The 16,955-nt window shown below is 43.3% G+C and overlaps 1 protein-coding gene across 2 annotated transcripts in view; it reads right to left on the bottom strand.

Moving 5' to 3' along the window:
* Window positions 1–1,803: 1,803 nt before the first annotated feature.
* The window catches only part of srgap2 (SLIT-ROBO Rho GTPase activating protein 2), a 194,186-nt gene continuing 179,034 nt past the window's right edge, over window positions 1,804–16,955 (bottom strand). For both annotated transcript variants that reach the window (XM_072278689.1, XM_072278690.1), the window contains exons 19-22: window positions 12,450–12,630; window positions 9,283–9,429; window positions 8,667–8,991; window positions 1,804–6,057 (exon numbers count right to left, since the gene is read on the bottom strand). In XM_072278689.1, the coding sequence (XP_072134790.1) occupies window positions 5,674–6,057; window positions 8,667–8,991; window positions 9,283–9,429; window positions 12,450–12,630 (1,037 nt within the window). In that variant the 3' untranslated portion in view covers window positions 1,804–5,673. The remainder of the gene's footprint in view (window positions 6,058–8,666; window positions 8,992–9,282; window positions 9,430–12,449; window positions 12,631–16,955) is intronic.

Genomic DNA, 16,955 nt, shown 5'->3' with positions numbered 1-16,955 from the left:
AACCCTGTTCTCAAACTCACAATAACAGCAGTCATAGACTAGATGGGCCGAAGACCTATTTCAGCTCTGTACTTTTCTATGACTCTGTGACAGTGATGCTACAGAATACACCAGATCCATAACCCAAAGCAGCATTACATTCCCATTTATTTAGAAAATTGCAAAGGTAGTGAGGAAAACTATTCTCACTGGCTGGGTGCTGGGAAACTCACTGCCCAAAAGGATAGTAGGGTCAGAAATCCCTCAGTACATAAAAGGTAACAGGATACGTGCAAGATGCACTTTAGTTCATCAGGCTGTGGATCAGTCTGAACTATTGCATTCAGTTCTGGTCACTCCTTTGCAAGAAGGATTTTGAGACTTTGGAGAGGGTTTAGAAGAGGTTTACCAGGACGTTGCCTGGATTAGACGGCATGTAATATAATAAGCATTTGGACAAACTTGGGTTGCTTTCTCTGGGGCAGTGAACACTGAGGGGAGATCTGAGAAAGGTTTATAAGACTATGAGGAGCACAGGGGTTTTATCCCAGGGTTGAAATGTCCAGTAACCAGAGGGCATATGTTTATGGTGAGATAGGGTAAATTCAAAGGAAGCAAGTGTTTTTAAGCAGAGGGTGGTGCATGCATGGAATGTGCTCCTGGGGTGATGGCAGGTAGAGGCAAGTGCAATCCAGGTGTTCAAGAGTCTCATAGATGGTCACATGAATGTACAGGAAATATAAGGATTTGGACATTCTGTAGGTGGAAGGGATTAGTTTAGTTGGGCATTCGATTACTAATGTAATAGTTCGGCACAATATTGTAGGACAAATGGTATGTTCCTGTGCTGAACTGTTCTATGTTCAAATTATGTTAGTCTTTTCAGCACTTTTTTGGTCAGGAGAAAGACAGTAGTCCATAAACTATAATGATTCGACGAGCAACACACACAGAATGCTGGAGGAACTGAGCAGGTCAGGCAGCATCTATGGAAGAGAGTAAACAGTCGACATAACAGGGCGAGACCCTTCTTCTGGACTTTTGTGTGTGTTGCTTTGGATTTCCAGCATTGGCCAATTTCTTCATGCTTATGATTCGATGAGCTCCAAGTCCAATACTGTCCCAACTTTGACGTACTATACTTTAGTTATTGCTCCCTCATCATTAATCCAATGTCCTGGAACTCCCACCAATCACAATGATGGGAGTATCACCACCACATGGACTCTGCTGACTTAGGGAGAAAACTCACCGTCCTCTTCTCATCCATGGCTCAGTGGGTATCCTTTTTTTTTTGCTGAATGATTCAAGTGTCACCTTGGAGAAATTGAATGGAAAAATCTGGGCTAAATTGAGTGAGTGATATACTGTCAGCCTCAGATCAGCCTTTAAACAGATCCCTGTTGTATGTAAAAGATGCCAGGGAATGAAATTATCCCCATGACTTCACCAACTTTCTGTCCTATAGACAACATCACAAAGAACAGATTAGCTTGTCATCATAATAAGGCAGTTTGCAAAATCTTGGCATATTGGCTGCATGTTTCATATACTGTATTAGGGTAACTAAAAATTCAAAGTGCTGTATAAAAACTTTATCCCCTCTGTCGGTCCATCCCTCTTCACATTGGTGCCATCAACAGATATTGTTGAGGGTTACACAACAAGCAGAGGATGGAGAGAAGGTGAGAGACAGAGAAGAAAGTATTGTCACTCTAAATGCATGTATCCCAAGACAATAACTTAGTCGGAAAATCAGGCCTTTCAAAGGGTTTCAGCTCTTCCCACGGGAGGTCTCACTCCAAGAATAACACACAAATTACATGGAGACTAATATGAGATTTATTGTTCATTGACTAACATCTACTATTCTGCACAGTACTGTACCAGAAAATGCTGTACCTTACAGTCACTGATGTGTAGTTACATATACACAGATATTCTGTACAATTAATTATTACAGTCTTACTTATGCAGTGGTCTGATTTCATACCATTGGGTATTAACTGCTCAACCACAGTGGCCCATAATAATGATAGTGAGTGACACTGGCACTGAAGCTCCTGGGGAAGATGGGATTTTAAGACAAACATTACTGGTGTACATGGTGCACCCATACTTCTCCCCCAGGTCAGTGATTTATTCCAGATTATGACCATTCTTTAGCTCTGACGTTTGACAATGTTGACCCATTCTTCTGTCACTTAGCCTTGTACTTGACCTTGATGGAGTCGTTATTTCAAACCAAACTACCCCAGCAGAAGCTGTTGTAAAGCAGTTAGCACCAGGAGACCCGATGGGTGAATGACATCGAAGGCCAATCCCAGTGCTCCTCCATCCCTTTGCCGAGGGTTATCAACTCAAGTGTAGGCTGGAGGTCACATCTGGTGATCTACCCCAGTTCGTAGAGCTTGGGTCCACGTGGTGGGGTATATGCAGTTGTTGAGAACGGAGATTCAAAAGGCCTTGTTGCTTTGACCAGCTTGTTGAAATGTGTCCTGAGTGACTGGATTCAAATTGCCACAGAACAAATGTCTAAGAGCCAACAAAACGGGAGCCAATAGAATTCAAATGTCAACTGAAGGGGCAACCAGTCAGGACTGAGGCGAGTGAACAGGGGCCTACATAAACGCGAGCACTCCCAGAGAGAAACACCTACAACTGCGCACTGAGGATGCTGCCTCGACTGGTGATGAAACGTTTGCAAGTTAATCGCCAAGCTTGGCGAACGCCCCAACATCAAACGCCTCAACCCGGCCTACCAATATTCACCACCATCCCAAAGGAAAAAAATCTTTGCTTGGTGAATTTTGCGTGTAGCTGCAGAACTTATTAAAGGACTGATTATAAACAGCTTCCCTGTTCCTCGCCAGAACCCTTCAGCCCCGAGAACCATACAAATGGGTCCTTGAAGAACTTTTAAAATAGGGAAAGTGAACTCACTGTGATCAGCCTGACTTTCTACACTATCCTTCTCATGACTAGCCTAGGTGCAAAGAATAAGCACCCGAAGCCTCATTCCTGCTTCCCACGCCACCTTCCTCCTCACCTGAGATCAGGCAGGATTCACTGGTTTCTACCGTAAATGAGGCCTCGCTTCATCCCTGCAAGAAGCCACTGGTTAAAAATGCATTTAAATATACATTAAGTTCTCTCTCTCTCTCTCTCTCTCACCACTGCAAACAAAACCATGCCGCATACTTTTGGTTGGTTTCATTGCTCTATTTTATTTTGTGGACTGGCTGAGATTTTAGCAGGCTGACTACCGAACAAACTTCAGTGCTGTGGAAACGGAACACCTGGCTGTTTGGATAGCATGCAGCTAAAATGGTCATCCCGTGTCATTTATTTTATTGTGGGGGTGGGAAGGGACAGCGAGGATAAAACTGACTGACGTATGGAATGCTGTGTGACCGCAGAATACATCTTTCACCCACACAGATCTTAGCCCCACTCAACATCTCCAAAACAAGAAACTAAGGCATTTTGTGGCAGGAAGTGAGGCACAGAGTTCAGCTCCAAGTGCTGTCGAATCTCAGGATGGGGATCACCCGGCTATTCCCACTTCCCATTTACTGGCAAGTCAGATTCGGCAGGTTAACCTAACCTGGCCACTGAGGACGACTACGCTGCTGGGCGCGTCTGTTGCAGACGCAAGGGTTTAGCTCAGCTTGGATCTTTCCGGACAGGAATGCCTTCATTCAAACTTCCAACTTGTGCCAAAGAATGAAATTCCAGAGACTTTCCGATATTTTAATTAGAATTATCTGCACTCCATTCAGTCTCCTCTATCCCCATATTTAATCACTCCAGCTCTGGCAGCTGAAGCTTCAGCTGCCGAGGTCCTAAACTCTGGAATTTATTTCCTAAACTTCTTCACCCCCTCTCTTCTTTTGTGACGATTACAATCTATCTTTGACTAAGCTTCTGGTCAGCTGTTCTGATATCCCTTTGTGGAGCTCCAAAAACTTTGTTTGAGTATTTCCCAGTGAACACCTTGGCATGTTGTCCTGCATTAAAGGCGCCATATGAATGCAAACGGTCGTCGTTGAATTAGGGGCCTGGATAATGAGCAGACACAAGCCTTCCTACCATTGGGGGGTGGGGCACGTCATGCCTAGTCTGACCCTGTTCTCATTTGACATGCATTTCCTAAAATCAAAGCAGAAAATACCTTTTTGACCAGGTACTATCAGCCTGGAATGTTAATTCTTTTGCTCTCCCCCTCCACAAATTATTTACTATTTAGTTTGCAGATTTACAGTAGCTGCATAATTTGCTTTTCAATGCATTTTGATGAGGTGAGAATAGTGTCGATGGCTGGAGATTGAGTAGGAAGCTTTGGACGGTGTTACTCTCTTTCAGGGCCCTGTGCCCAAGTGCAGTTCCTGAGATCAATTAACGCAGCTCTGACTGGGCGGTGTTGGGGGTGGGGGGGAGGAGTAGGAGAGAGGGTGCTTCCGGCCTGCTTGGCTCACTCTGACAACTGGGTGGTGCCTGAATCTCACAATAGTTTGAATGCTGCTTCTCAATCAGACCCTGGTAAAATAATATTACTCCTTCAGAGGTTAGTAAAACACCGAGTACGTTTACAATTTACATTGGCTGGGGCATTTCACAGACAAAAAAAAATTGGAATTATGAAGAAACAAAATTAATTTAAGCATTTTTCTGATCACAAAGAAATCATGGGTGAGAGATTTGATAACAAATGCCAGTTGTAGATTGCTGTGGAATTTCACAGGACAGCATCTGAGGTTGACTGGGAGTCTCTCCCCTAAAAATATTATATATTTTTTTAAAATTTACTACCCTACAAAACGTTTCCAGTTTTCAAATACAATGAATCTGTCAAAATATAATTCACCATTTACAATGAACTGTTCACAATAAAGTCCAATAAAAAAATTTAAAAATTAATTGTTTTTTTTCCTTGCGCTAAGCTCCAAGGCCTTTAACAAGGCCTTGCTCCCTACACACACGAGTGGACAAGCCTTGCTTAGTTTGGTACTACAAATGTACTCAGCTTTCAAAAATAAAATTTAGAAAGTAATGACACAGCAAGTCTCGATTATAATTTCTTCTTAAAAGAGCTGATGGTGTTGCATAACCCACTTGTTCAATTCGTCTTTTTTTTTGGTGGTAAATTTCTGAGGCAAACAGAGGGCCCCAACAAAATACCCGAGTTACCGTAACAGTCATGAAGATTCAACAAAAGTTTTCGTTCATTGTTTTCAAGGCAACAAACAATTCAATTGCTGTTCTTCCTTCGTTAACCGAATGTGGACGGCACAGAATAACCACCAAATCTGCTGAGAAAACTGGCAAAGGCGTAGGATGCGTGGATTTGAGAGAGAAAGGCGGGAAGACAGATGGAGAACAAATCAATGCATAAATCTATTTGGTTTGCAAGGGCTGAATTAAGTTTGCATTATATTGGTTTCCAGTTATGTTGCAAAGGTTGAAACAGCACACTGAAGCATACTGGCTTTGCTGGTTTGATGAGATGTCAAAGGAAGATCTAAAATTCATCAGGAGACAGGATTGATTGGCACAACTGGACCAAATCCTGCTTCAAAGCAAGACCATTTCTTGAGCTTAACCTTGATTGAAGGCGCTATTTTGGTTCCTTCTCCCCTCTTATGAACACTCAAATGGCACTCACTTTTTCTTCCTGAGCCTATGCAGAGGGTCTCACACAGTGCAAGACTTGTCGGTTGCTTGCTGTGTTGTTGGGGATCCAAGGCTGGGAGTGCTAGGATTTGTCTTTGGAAAGACCACTGGTTTTGGCCTCAGTGCTGGAGGTTTCACCTGAGCTGCTATTTTCACGGACTTAACGGGCCTGAAGGTGCACGGCATGTCCCCAGACGAACTGGCACTCCGCTGCAGAGAAGACTCACAGTCCTTCAAAATCCGGGAATGGAGTGGGCTGGAAGGCTCGGATGTGGGGCCCATTGACGGAGGAGTCTTCATGGGCTCTAGAGTATCTAGGACTACATCGGGGGCGTGCTTCACTGTACTCTGACGCTCCAACTCACGCAACTCATTAAGGGCCGAGTTCATCGTGGCCTCAATATCCTACAGAGAAAAACAAACAGGAGGCATTAGGGTGTACTGAAGAGCCAAGATGTTAACAGACATCTTAAAGTGGAGCACGAAACATAATGATGCAAATTAAACCACCCCAGTCAAGCATTCAAGCATTCCACACACCTGCAGCCTGGATCTCTGCAGCATCTCCACCCCTTCCCCCCGCACCACTCTACACCAGCATTTATGAACCAGATCCTGTTTTACGTTGGTGTGCATTATAAACTGTCGTCCTGCTTCATTTTAAGCAATTAATAGTTTGAGTACCCTTCAAGATCTGTGCAAAACCACATCACTTGACTATGCTTTTTGACCAAAAACAAACATGGGAGTCAGAAACAGGCCCTGAGGCCCACCATGTCCATGCTGATCTTCAATTACCCATCTACACTAATCCTGGTCACCAGTACTTGGTCCACGGTCTTCTATACGGCTTGGCAATTCAAATGTTTGTCTCGCTATTCCTCAGATTTGTGGAACGCTTGCTCCTCCCAACCTACTCAGCTAAACACAACCTCGCTACCTGAGCAGAGAGATGTGAAGAAATTCACATCTAAATTGAAGCGAACTCTGCAAAATTAATCGATCATTTACTTCAGTTATCCAGGATCAAGTTGTACCTATTGATCATAGGTGTAAGCGCATTTGGAATAAATCGCTTTGAAATGTGGTGAGGATAAGAAAGCTCAATATGAATGCAATTTTTAGATCATATGCTATCCCTCTAAGAGATGGAATCATCTTGTTGTGTCTTTGTTCTATCCAACATTTACACATCCCAACTAAATACAGGACTACAAAGAACCTTGTGACTCCATCATACCTTTAAAAATAAATTATGGTTATTTTTAAACCATAAAAATAAACAAAGCAATTATTGTAATTTAAAATAGGGCTTCCTCGAGGTTTAAGGCACGGCAGATTATAGTACAACAATCACGGCATCCCTCAGCAACACAAGGATTTCCGAATGCTCAGGAACTAAGATAAAATGCTGGTGCTTTAGCAGATTCCTGCTGCAGTAGATTTTTAATAGACAAGACAGGAAAATACTTCATCTACAGCAAGAGCCTTAGTGAGAGATATTAACTTCTTCATGAATGTGAATTTTCTCTGAAACCTAATTCCACGCTTTCCTGTTCTGTCCAGAAACTGTGCACAGAGATCTGTTTGACTTAACTTGAAAGCTAACAATTCCTGTGTAACAAACCTCGTGTCACTGCTCACCGGCTAACAACATCAACCAGCCCGCCACCCCCATCATCGTAAATCAATCGGCAGTTACTCAAAGGGCCCCAGACAGTAATGCTATCCTCAGGATTGTATTCCTTCGCTGAAGACACATCAATAACTATGACTTCACAGCACTCTGCTTTCTCTTGAACAATGAGGAACAGACAGCCACTAACCTCAGAGAGGGAGGGGGTTAGGAAAGATGGGGGGGGTGCGGGGAGCAGAGTAAAACAAAGGATGGATGTTGAAAAAGAAGGGGGAAGGGGGAAGCGCAGGGAAAGGAGGGATTCTTGTGGGAGGCTCAAATTAATATCTGCAAATTAAGTTTGGCTTGCTTTTCTTATCTGAGGTTGTGGAAGGCTGTGATTGCTGGAGTTTAGTTGAACCTTCAAGACTAAATTCAATAGATTTTTGCTGTACAAGTCTCTTTGTCAACTGCTTCAAAGGATAAGGAGTGATAATGGGAAAATCAGTGCAGATCAGCTATGATCTAATGAAACACCAACTGGTGCAAGGAAGTGAATTATTAGGTGGATTCAGTGCTGTGTATTCAATGCAGTTCAATGAATCTTCTGATTCTGTGTTCCCTATGCAAAGTCAATGTCATGCTGCCGACGAGCGTTACTTTTGTTTAATGTTCTCTTTACAGTGCGTGCGTGTGCGCATGCACACGTTTTGCTACTAGTGCACAAAGGAATGTAAACTGCGCACAAAATGTTGTCACCCTCTACCTCGTCGGCATGTTAAGTATATTTCACGATCGTACACAATCTCATTTCCTTTCCTGGTTTCTGATGCGGACGGTGTTGACAATGTGGAGTTTGCAATGATTTGTCTGCAGGTTTTAGAACTGACTGTTTGTATTGAAGAAATGATTGATTCACTATGTTGAACTTCAAAGAAGCAAAGGGCGTGAAATGCAGAGGAACTGCTAGTTCATTAAAGCAGAATGGTTTATTATCTTTAGAGAACCTTCAGGTTTACTTCCACTTAAAAATTCAGTCTGCATGTGTTGCTGTCACTGGGCAAAAAAATTGCACAGCACAAAATTTTTCCGTACACAGGCCATTACTTTTGCTTACAGTTCCAGTGCGCATGTATCCTTCCGGGTATGTGCTGGGCAAAGCCCAGTACATGTAGTCATTTGGCAAACATCTGGCCATTCTTTACTCTGTGTAAAGGCAGTTGGCAGGAGTTAGGAACCAATATTACACCTTCTTTTGGCTATTGATTGCTAAGTGCTGTGTATGTTTTGTACGTTGGCCCCAGAGGAACACTGTTTTGTTTGGCTGTGTCCATGTATGGCTGAGTGCTAATTAAACTTGATTTGATTTGAGTTAAGGTTGTAAGGTATGGAACTGTACCTGTGCAATAGACTCTGGGTCCAGTGGCTTGTGGTTACTGAAGCTTTTGGATCTTCCTGCTGCCACCACCTTACGGATCTGTGGACTGTCTGCCCTGTTTGCCGAGGGCCGGCGGTTGATTGAGTTCAGGCTGCCGTGTGTCACAACGGGCCGCTTCTCTGGCGTTTCCTTGGAACTGATTTGGGTTACTTGTGGAGAGCCCTTGGGACTGGCAGAGCCTTGGGGCACACCATCTGTGGGTGAGGAAGCCAGTCCAGTGAGACTGTGACTGTCAGTGGTTCGGAATGACCGCCGGATACTCCCGGATTCCTGTTTCTTCTTCTGCCTAGATTAACAGTGCAAAAGAATCACTCAGAGAGAAAAAACTTCTTTGAAGCGCAGACACCACCATCTCTGAACGCAGCCCTGAACAATTACCTCAAAGTTCAAAACCTTTCTGCCACTCCCTCCCGACAGACGTTTCAAATTTCCAGAGCCACGAGAGAGACACTCATTGACGTATCCGACAAGACTGTTCAGGAGGCTATTGATATGACTTGGACAGGAACTATCTCTATAAGCAGATTCTGTACACTTATCTTTAAACACAGCATAGCTTCAGGACAGTGATTCTGACCTGCTAAGGTTTGCTAAGTAAATATCGGCAACATGTCCCGTTGGTGAACCAATGCTGGTCTTCGACAGGGGTCGTTCCTCCAGCGGTGGGGCACTGCTGGGCTCAATATCTCCTTTCGGGCTCAGGCGGTCAGAGAATGCATCATCACTGAGAGAAGAACAAAGGATAATTAAAAATAAACACGAGAACATCTGCAGATGCTGGAGATCCAGAGCAACACACACAAATTGTTGGAGGAACTCAGCAGGCCAGGCAGCGTCTATGGTAAAGAGTAAACAGCCACCGTTTTGAGCCAAGACTCTTCAACTGGACTGGAAAGATTATCTTTCCTCTTTCTTTCCAGTCCTGATGAAGGGTCTCGGCCCAAAGCGACGACTGTTTACTCGTTTCCATTGATACCACTGGGCCTGCTGTGTTCTAATAAAAATTAAAATGGAAGGGAGGGAGGGATAGACAGAGGAAAAGACGAGCAGGGTGGACAAGTAATGGAGGGGAAGTGATAGAGGATGGGATGAAAGACATAGAAAGAGGGAGGGAAGAGGAAGAATAGAGAGAAGAGGGTAGGAACAGAAAAAGAAATTAAGAGAGAGGGTTGGTGAAGGAAAAGGAGAAGGAGATGGGAAAGAAAATTGCATGGAAGAATCATTAGCAGAGGAAAGGGAGGAGGGAGAAAGGGAAGGGGAGTGGAGAAAGAAGTGGAACAAAGGAAGGATCAGAACGGGAGGGTCAGGGAGGGGAAGAAGACATGTGGATGTTGCAGACGGGATGAAGGGAGATGTGAAGAGATGGAAAAATGAAGAAGAATGCAGTAGAGTGTTGGAGGATTGAGTGGGTGTGTTAGTGCAGAAATGGATAGGGAATACAGGAATTACAGAGCAGGTGGGAAAGGAGATGGAAGGAAGAGAAAAAGTGATAATTTGGGCTGAGAGGAGATAGAATGTTTTGCGAGAGGAGGCAAGAGACAGATAAACTCAATTAATTTGCCATGGCACAATTAAAAATACTGTATTAAATTAAGATAGTGTAAACAAAATAAAGACTTGGAGATCCGTCTCTGAAACTATACTTTGCAGTTTGCATTTCATATATCGGTAGTTATAACACTATCACAGCACAAAGTCACTGACACTCAAGGTGGGTTGAGGACACTGGTATTTAGAATTCTATCCCAGCACAGTGAATTTTGAGATTATATAAACATTGAGAGGATAAGAAAAATGTGGCAGATGCTGGAAATCGGAAATAAAACTAAATTGTTGGAAGTAGTCAGCAGACCAGGCTGCAGGTGTGAAGATTTGGTGAAAGGTAATCTTCCTGAAACAGTAGTTTGCAAACAATGAGCTAGTTTAGACAATTTCTAAAGCTATGCTGGCAGATTAGTGAGGGCAGGAACCGTTTGATATGAATGAATGTGAAAAAATATTCGGGTGACGTGGGAGCGCATCACATTACAGCACCTGCTGCAAGACTGGGGTTCGATTCCTGCCGCTGTCTATAAGGAGTCTGTGACTCCCGAGTTTCCTCCGGGTGCTCTGGTTTCCTCCCATATTCCAAAGGCCTATGTTTAGTGTTAGTGAATTGCAGGCATGCTATGTTGACACTGGAGGCACGGCAACAATTGCGGGCAGCCCAGCACAACCCTTGCTGATTTGACTTGATGTATATGATGGCGCTTTGCCGTCTCGGAGAGTTCCACGAGCTGTGAGCAAAGCATGCAGGCTGGTGGCCAGGAAGCCAAGAGCAGGCCCATGATCAACTCCACCTCTCGCCAATTAAAGCACGAGGAAGACGGATATCATCAAGGTGGGTGCGAAAGGCAAGCGCATGTTCAGTGCCGTCCATCAATCTCTCGTTCGGTGCTGGAGAAGGTGTCTGCGTGTGATGATCTCTCCCTGCCCCTGTCCTTGTGTTTGAGTAATCTCTCTCTCCCCCTTGATGCTGTCGGCGGATGGCGCCGGAGCAACGTGGATTGTAGATTTGGACTCTAATTCAGTTTTTATGATGTGTTCTATTTCTAGTCCTGGTTCTGGTCGCTCTTTTCTGTTACTACTTTTGGGTGATTTCTGAATCAGGATGGCCTGCAGATAACGATGACTGAGCTGAACCGAGCTAAAATATGCCTTTTGATTTTGTGTTTTATATTCTGTATTTTTGCCCATTTTTTTGTTGCTGTTGGCGCAATTCCTTTGTGGTGTTGGTGGGGGGGGGGTTTGAGGTTTGACATTTTTCTTTAAATGGGTTACTTCCATGGTTCTTTGTTTCATGACTGTCTGTGGGAAAGACGGCTTTCAGGGTTGTATACTGCGTACATAGATAATATCAGGGTTATATACTATACATACTTTAACAATAAATGTACTTTGAATCTCTAATCTTTGAATTTCACTGCATGTTTCAATGTACATGTGACAAATAAAGCTAATCTTTACCTTTTTTCTTTACAAACAAGAGCAGGAAATGAGTGTGCGCACTGTGTAAGAATATGCAGTAAGGTTAACAGACAGACCCTGTGGTTCAAATATAGAGCATCTTGAACATATAAGTAGAGGAAATTGAAAAATGTACTCATAGTGCTTTGGGTTTTATAAATAGAAGCAGAGTACAGAAGTATAAAAAGGTGATGGTTAATTTATATAGAACATAGGTCAGTCTACAGCTAGAGCATTACATTAAGTTCTTACCATCACATCGTAGAACAGATGGAGTGAAGACCCATCCAAGTGATACGTGATGGTAGATTACAGATATGAGAAAAGATTCTTACCTTGAGATGACATTTAGAAAACCAGAAAAAGCAGAAAGGGATAGCGAGTGCGATTTTTATTTTCAGTAAAACTTAAAACTTTTGACATGATGATCAAGAAAAGATTATTTCTTTGACAAAGGGACTTTAGTGACAAGCTTTTCATCTTTGAGCGCAGAGACTGAGAGAAATTTCAAGGACTGTTGGAACATGCAATGCTTTGTTACAGGGACCAATGGAAAGAGAGAGACGAGTGCATCTTTTCCGGGAAAGAAGTTCAGATTGAAAGCAGAGATGGGTACAAGTGTATGGAGAGAAGGCAGGCTAGTAGGACCATCTTTGGATTGCTTTAGCAGAGGGCCACGAAGGGATGAGCTGCTCAAAAATATTGTAGCCAAAGACTTAAGTATTGATAAGAACGTACGTGTCTTGGACAACAATGTATTGATGTGGGACAAGTCCATCTATTCCATTGTGTCGGCCCTCCCACCAGTCCTCTGAAGCTCTCTGATAGAGCAGTAGACTCGCGCCCTTCTTAAAGGAGAGCTCCCGGGCTGTGCGTCCAGTGTAATCAAACTTTGCAATGGCTTCTATCGGCTCACCTTCTACAAAAGGAAGAGAAGCAAAATCATTGATGAGTTAAGTAAACTATTTAGATTGCGCCACTTGCCCCTCCCGTAAATCTCCCTATCCCTTTCTTAATAGACACTCTAATACTGGATGTCCTGCCTTAATTGGTCCTGGCACTTACTGCACGAGCATCTGCTGAAAGCTGACAAAATATGAGACTTACAGGTCATGTCCATGCAGCACCAATCACTCAAATGGACCGGACAGAAGAAAGGACAGCAATCAAGTGAACTGATTATTACAATTGCTGAGCTGAAACTCATATTCACCACAACAGCAGGCATTTCAAGCTCTGTAGACAGTTTAAATATTACAGCAGGTAGTGTATTTACCTGATGCCATCAATTGGGCAAGTGTCTGTGAAAACCGGCAATAAAATATTACAGCAACATTGAAAACACACCCTTCTCTTATGATCCCCATGGTTGAGAAGGAAAAGAGCAATGACTTGGTAACATCATAATTTCCAACTTACACACTCTGCAGATTTATATACATGATTCACTCTTAAATATTGTTGGTATGAGCCCTGGAACTGCTGACCTAAGCAATGGGCAATGTAGTGATTCAAAAAAATCGCCTCACCCTCAACTCAGGAGAAAATGTGCCAATCTTGCAAGAAACGACCTGAGAACTATCTTCTTTGGATGCTGCTTTGAAAAACTGAAAGATGTGAAATAATCTTTGTTGGTGCTGGTCGACGCAGCGTGTTCCCATGGCTGCACAGTGGGAGTCCGAGGGCAGGGTCAGGGGAGGCACGAATAAGCAACTCAATGTGGATGCCACAACAGAAAACTGGTGACTTTGTTTCATTGTGTGGGCCGTCAGCTATTACTAATTGTTTGCCAAGTTCAGAAGTCCAGCTCTTTGCATTTTATATTCAATATTCATTTTGGCACAACGATTTGCATTACAGCATTCCGAAGGCCTGTGAGCTCAACACATTCTTTTTGACTATCCTCATTCATTCAGTTTAAGGTCAATGCTAGAATGACATCATTTGGACAAAGTTATGTGTGTCAAAACAATATTTATGGCAAGGTGCTCACAAAAGGGGAGATTCCTTGGTGAAAACTGATTCTTTGCTAACTGTGCCTTGATTAGATTTTCTTCCAGCTAATGCCTCCTTTCTTTCTCGTCTCCTTCTTTCCCTTGATGGGGTACAGTCCATTCACTAAATCCCAGTTCTAGCAGATATATTAATTTGTCCATCTGAGTAGACATGTGCTCATGCATAAAACTGAAAGTTGATCTAATCCAGGGGTTCCCAACCTGGGGTCCACAGACACCTTGGTTAATGGTATTGGTGCATGGCATGGAAAAAAAGGTTGGGAACCTCTGATCTAATCTGAATCAATCCGAGTATAATTTCCACCCATACCTGAATAACCCCAGAGACGTTGGCAGAAAAACAGATAAGAAGAACTTGCTATACTGCAGATAGAGTTTTGATCAAAAATAGAGGACAGCCACTGTAACACAAAGCAAATCATCTGGATCTGGATAAAGGACTGAGATGGGCTGCTACAGTTAGACCCGAATTGACCTTGAACGTTTTATCCAAACATACACCTATCCTAACATGAATCCGGCACATTCAGTCAGCTCCTGTCAGATGACTAAGTTTCAAGCCTGGGTCAATATTTATCCTTTAACCAAATTAATTAGGTCAGATGATCTATTGATTTATTCCATTTCTGCTTGTGGGATTTTTTGACTGTGGCATGTCCATCTTTCACTACAATTCAAAATAAATAACTGGCTGAAAAGCTCTTTGTGATATCTCGAGCGACATAAAATGCAAGTTCACCTTTTTTAAAAAATGGGTACACTGCACATTCAACACCAAAGCCAAAATCAGTACAGTACTTTCACTTTAAGTGTATTTCTGAACAGACGACACCAGATGGCGAGGAGATAAGTTGGAGAGTAGTGGTGGGGGTGTTTCCGGTGTATGAGAACATTGACTAATCTCTCTCTGTCCTGGCCCATACCTAATGCTATTCACCTAGTTGGGATCACCCTCACGACCACACTATGTATTTTCCTATTCCTGTCTCAGCCACTGTCTACACTGATCAACCACAGGAAGGAGCAGTGTATTTTTCCAACATCTGCAATAATGATGGAACATTTAGCTAAAATATAACTGCTGAGCTTTGGGTTTATATACTTGGAATCGGAGAGTCATAGAGAAGTATAGCACAGAAGCAGGCCCTTTGGCCCATCTAGTCCAAGCCCAAACCACTTAAATTGCCTAGTCCTATCAACCTGCACCAGGACTATAGCTCTCCATACCCCTCCCATCCATGTACCTATCCAAACTTCTCTTAATCCCAGAAATTGAACTTGCATGCACCGCACTCTCACAGCCCTCTGAGTGAAGTAGTTGCCCCTCATGTTCCACTTAAACATTTCACTTTTCACCCTTAACCCATGACTTCAGGTTGCAGTCCCACCCAACCTTAGTGGAAAAAGCCTGCTTCCATGAATCGGAAGACAGAAAGATAATCAGCACTGGCCACAAAGGAGGCTGAGAAAACTAAAATGATTAATTTTTTAATGTATTTATAAATGTATGTCTGCTGGCATACAACAACTTGAATTTAAAAATGCTCCACCTAACTGCTGTCTCATCTTATGCTCTACTGAAATTTGTGGCAACCTGTTTTATGTCAGTTTCCCGCTGGAAGGGTAAGGTTAAAACCATTCCCTCAGAATATTGCTTGCCTTCCCGTGCATCATAGTGTCGGAGTTAAGGACCAAACAAGTCAGCCCCTGATGGTGAGCTAACGTTTACAGATCTGCAGCATGCACGCTCACACACACACAGATCTCTGTCCTGCCAAATGGCAGACAAGACAATGTGGAATGGAACCGGGCTGATCACAGTAACTCATTCACTGTCTGCAGCGGGAGAGGAAACGAAGAATACAACCGAGTTGTAGAAAGGTCACCCTTTCCTTCGGGGGAGGTCAATTAGAAGAAAAATAGTCTTGTTTGTACTGCTGAACTGCACGTCAGAACATCACATGGCTTTCAGTACAGAGTAAAAGTGCAACTATGCAGTAAGCCAGTGACCAAGCTATCACTGACACGTGGGAAGCACATATTCACATGCAAATTCATATGTACATAGTTGCACACATTGTCACAGACGCATACACGTTCTTCCTTTCCCCCTCAAGAGCTAGGAAGCTGCAGAAAAAATTTCAACCATCCCTGACAGCTTTCACAAAAGATAAAACTGATAATTCTGAAATAACAGCAGTATTTTTTTCAAAACAGAACAGAAACAGCCCGATTAAGATTGAATCTCCCCCTTAGCTTCCGTGACAGAACAGCTGCAGAGAAGCCCCCTGTGGTTCTGTGATACCCAATATCCTTAGCTCCTCCTGTGACCCTGGGACTGGGCCAAGACATGGCAGACAGAGGCTTCAGCAGATGGGGCAGACCAAGCAGAACAGGAACCCTTCTTGAATCTAATACAGCTACATGTGCTTATGCAGGTCCTTGAAGTAGTGAAAGACCCAAAGATGCACCAGAGCAGTAAAAAATCCACGTTGACCCCGAGCCACGCCGAGGCAAGCAAATAGCACCCCACCAATGAGGAGCAGTAAACGAAGTGACAAAAGAGGGGAGGGAAAGAGATGTTGAAAGTTGAAAGGACAGGCAACAACCAATGTGCAACAAAAAAAAAGGACAACAAATTGTTCGGTACAGAGAGAGAGAAAAAAAACAATAAATAAATAAGCGATAAATATCGAGAACATGAGATGAAGAGTCCGTGTAAGCCAGTCTAGTTCAGTGACAGGCGAGTGAAGTTCAAGAGCCTGATGGTTGAGGGGTAATAAATGTTCCTGAACCTGGTGGTAAGGGTCTTGAGGTTCCTGTACCTCCTTCCTGATGGCAGCAACGACCAAGGCCTGGTGGTGGGGGTTCTTGAAGATGGATGTTGCTTTCCTGTGGCAGTGCTCTGTGTTTATCTGCGCAATGGTGGACAATGTACCTTTTGGAGGCTTTTTCCACAGCAGGCCATGATGCAACCTGGCAACTTCAGAACTGGATGCCAGGTTGCTGGAAGATCTAACTGAGTATAATGAGGTGTTGAAAATCAAGGATGAATTGGAGGGGCTCAGAGGTTGCACGAGAAAAGGTTAGGGACAGGCAGGATAAAAGCATGGTGAGATTTGAACACATTGATGAGAATTTTAACTAGCATTAGATCACATGCTGTTGTTCTTGACTAGGTCACTGTCAAGGAAGTTGTTTAGATGAGTATTTGATGATCGGCATGGGT

This window comes from Mobula birostris, chromosome 14 (genome assembly GCF_030028105.1).
Source record: "Mobula birostris isolate sMobBir1 chromosome 14, sMobBir1.hap1, whole genome shotgun sequence".
Lineage (NCBI taxonomy): Eukaryota > Metazoa > Chordata > Chondrichthyes > Myliobatiformes > Myliobatidae > Mobula > Mobula birostris.
The sequence above is the reverse complement of the archived record's forward strand: the minus strand, read 5'-3'. Positions and strand labels throughout refer to the sequence as shown.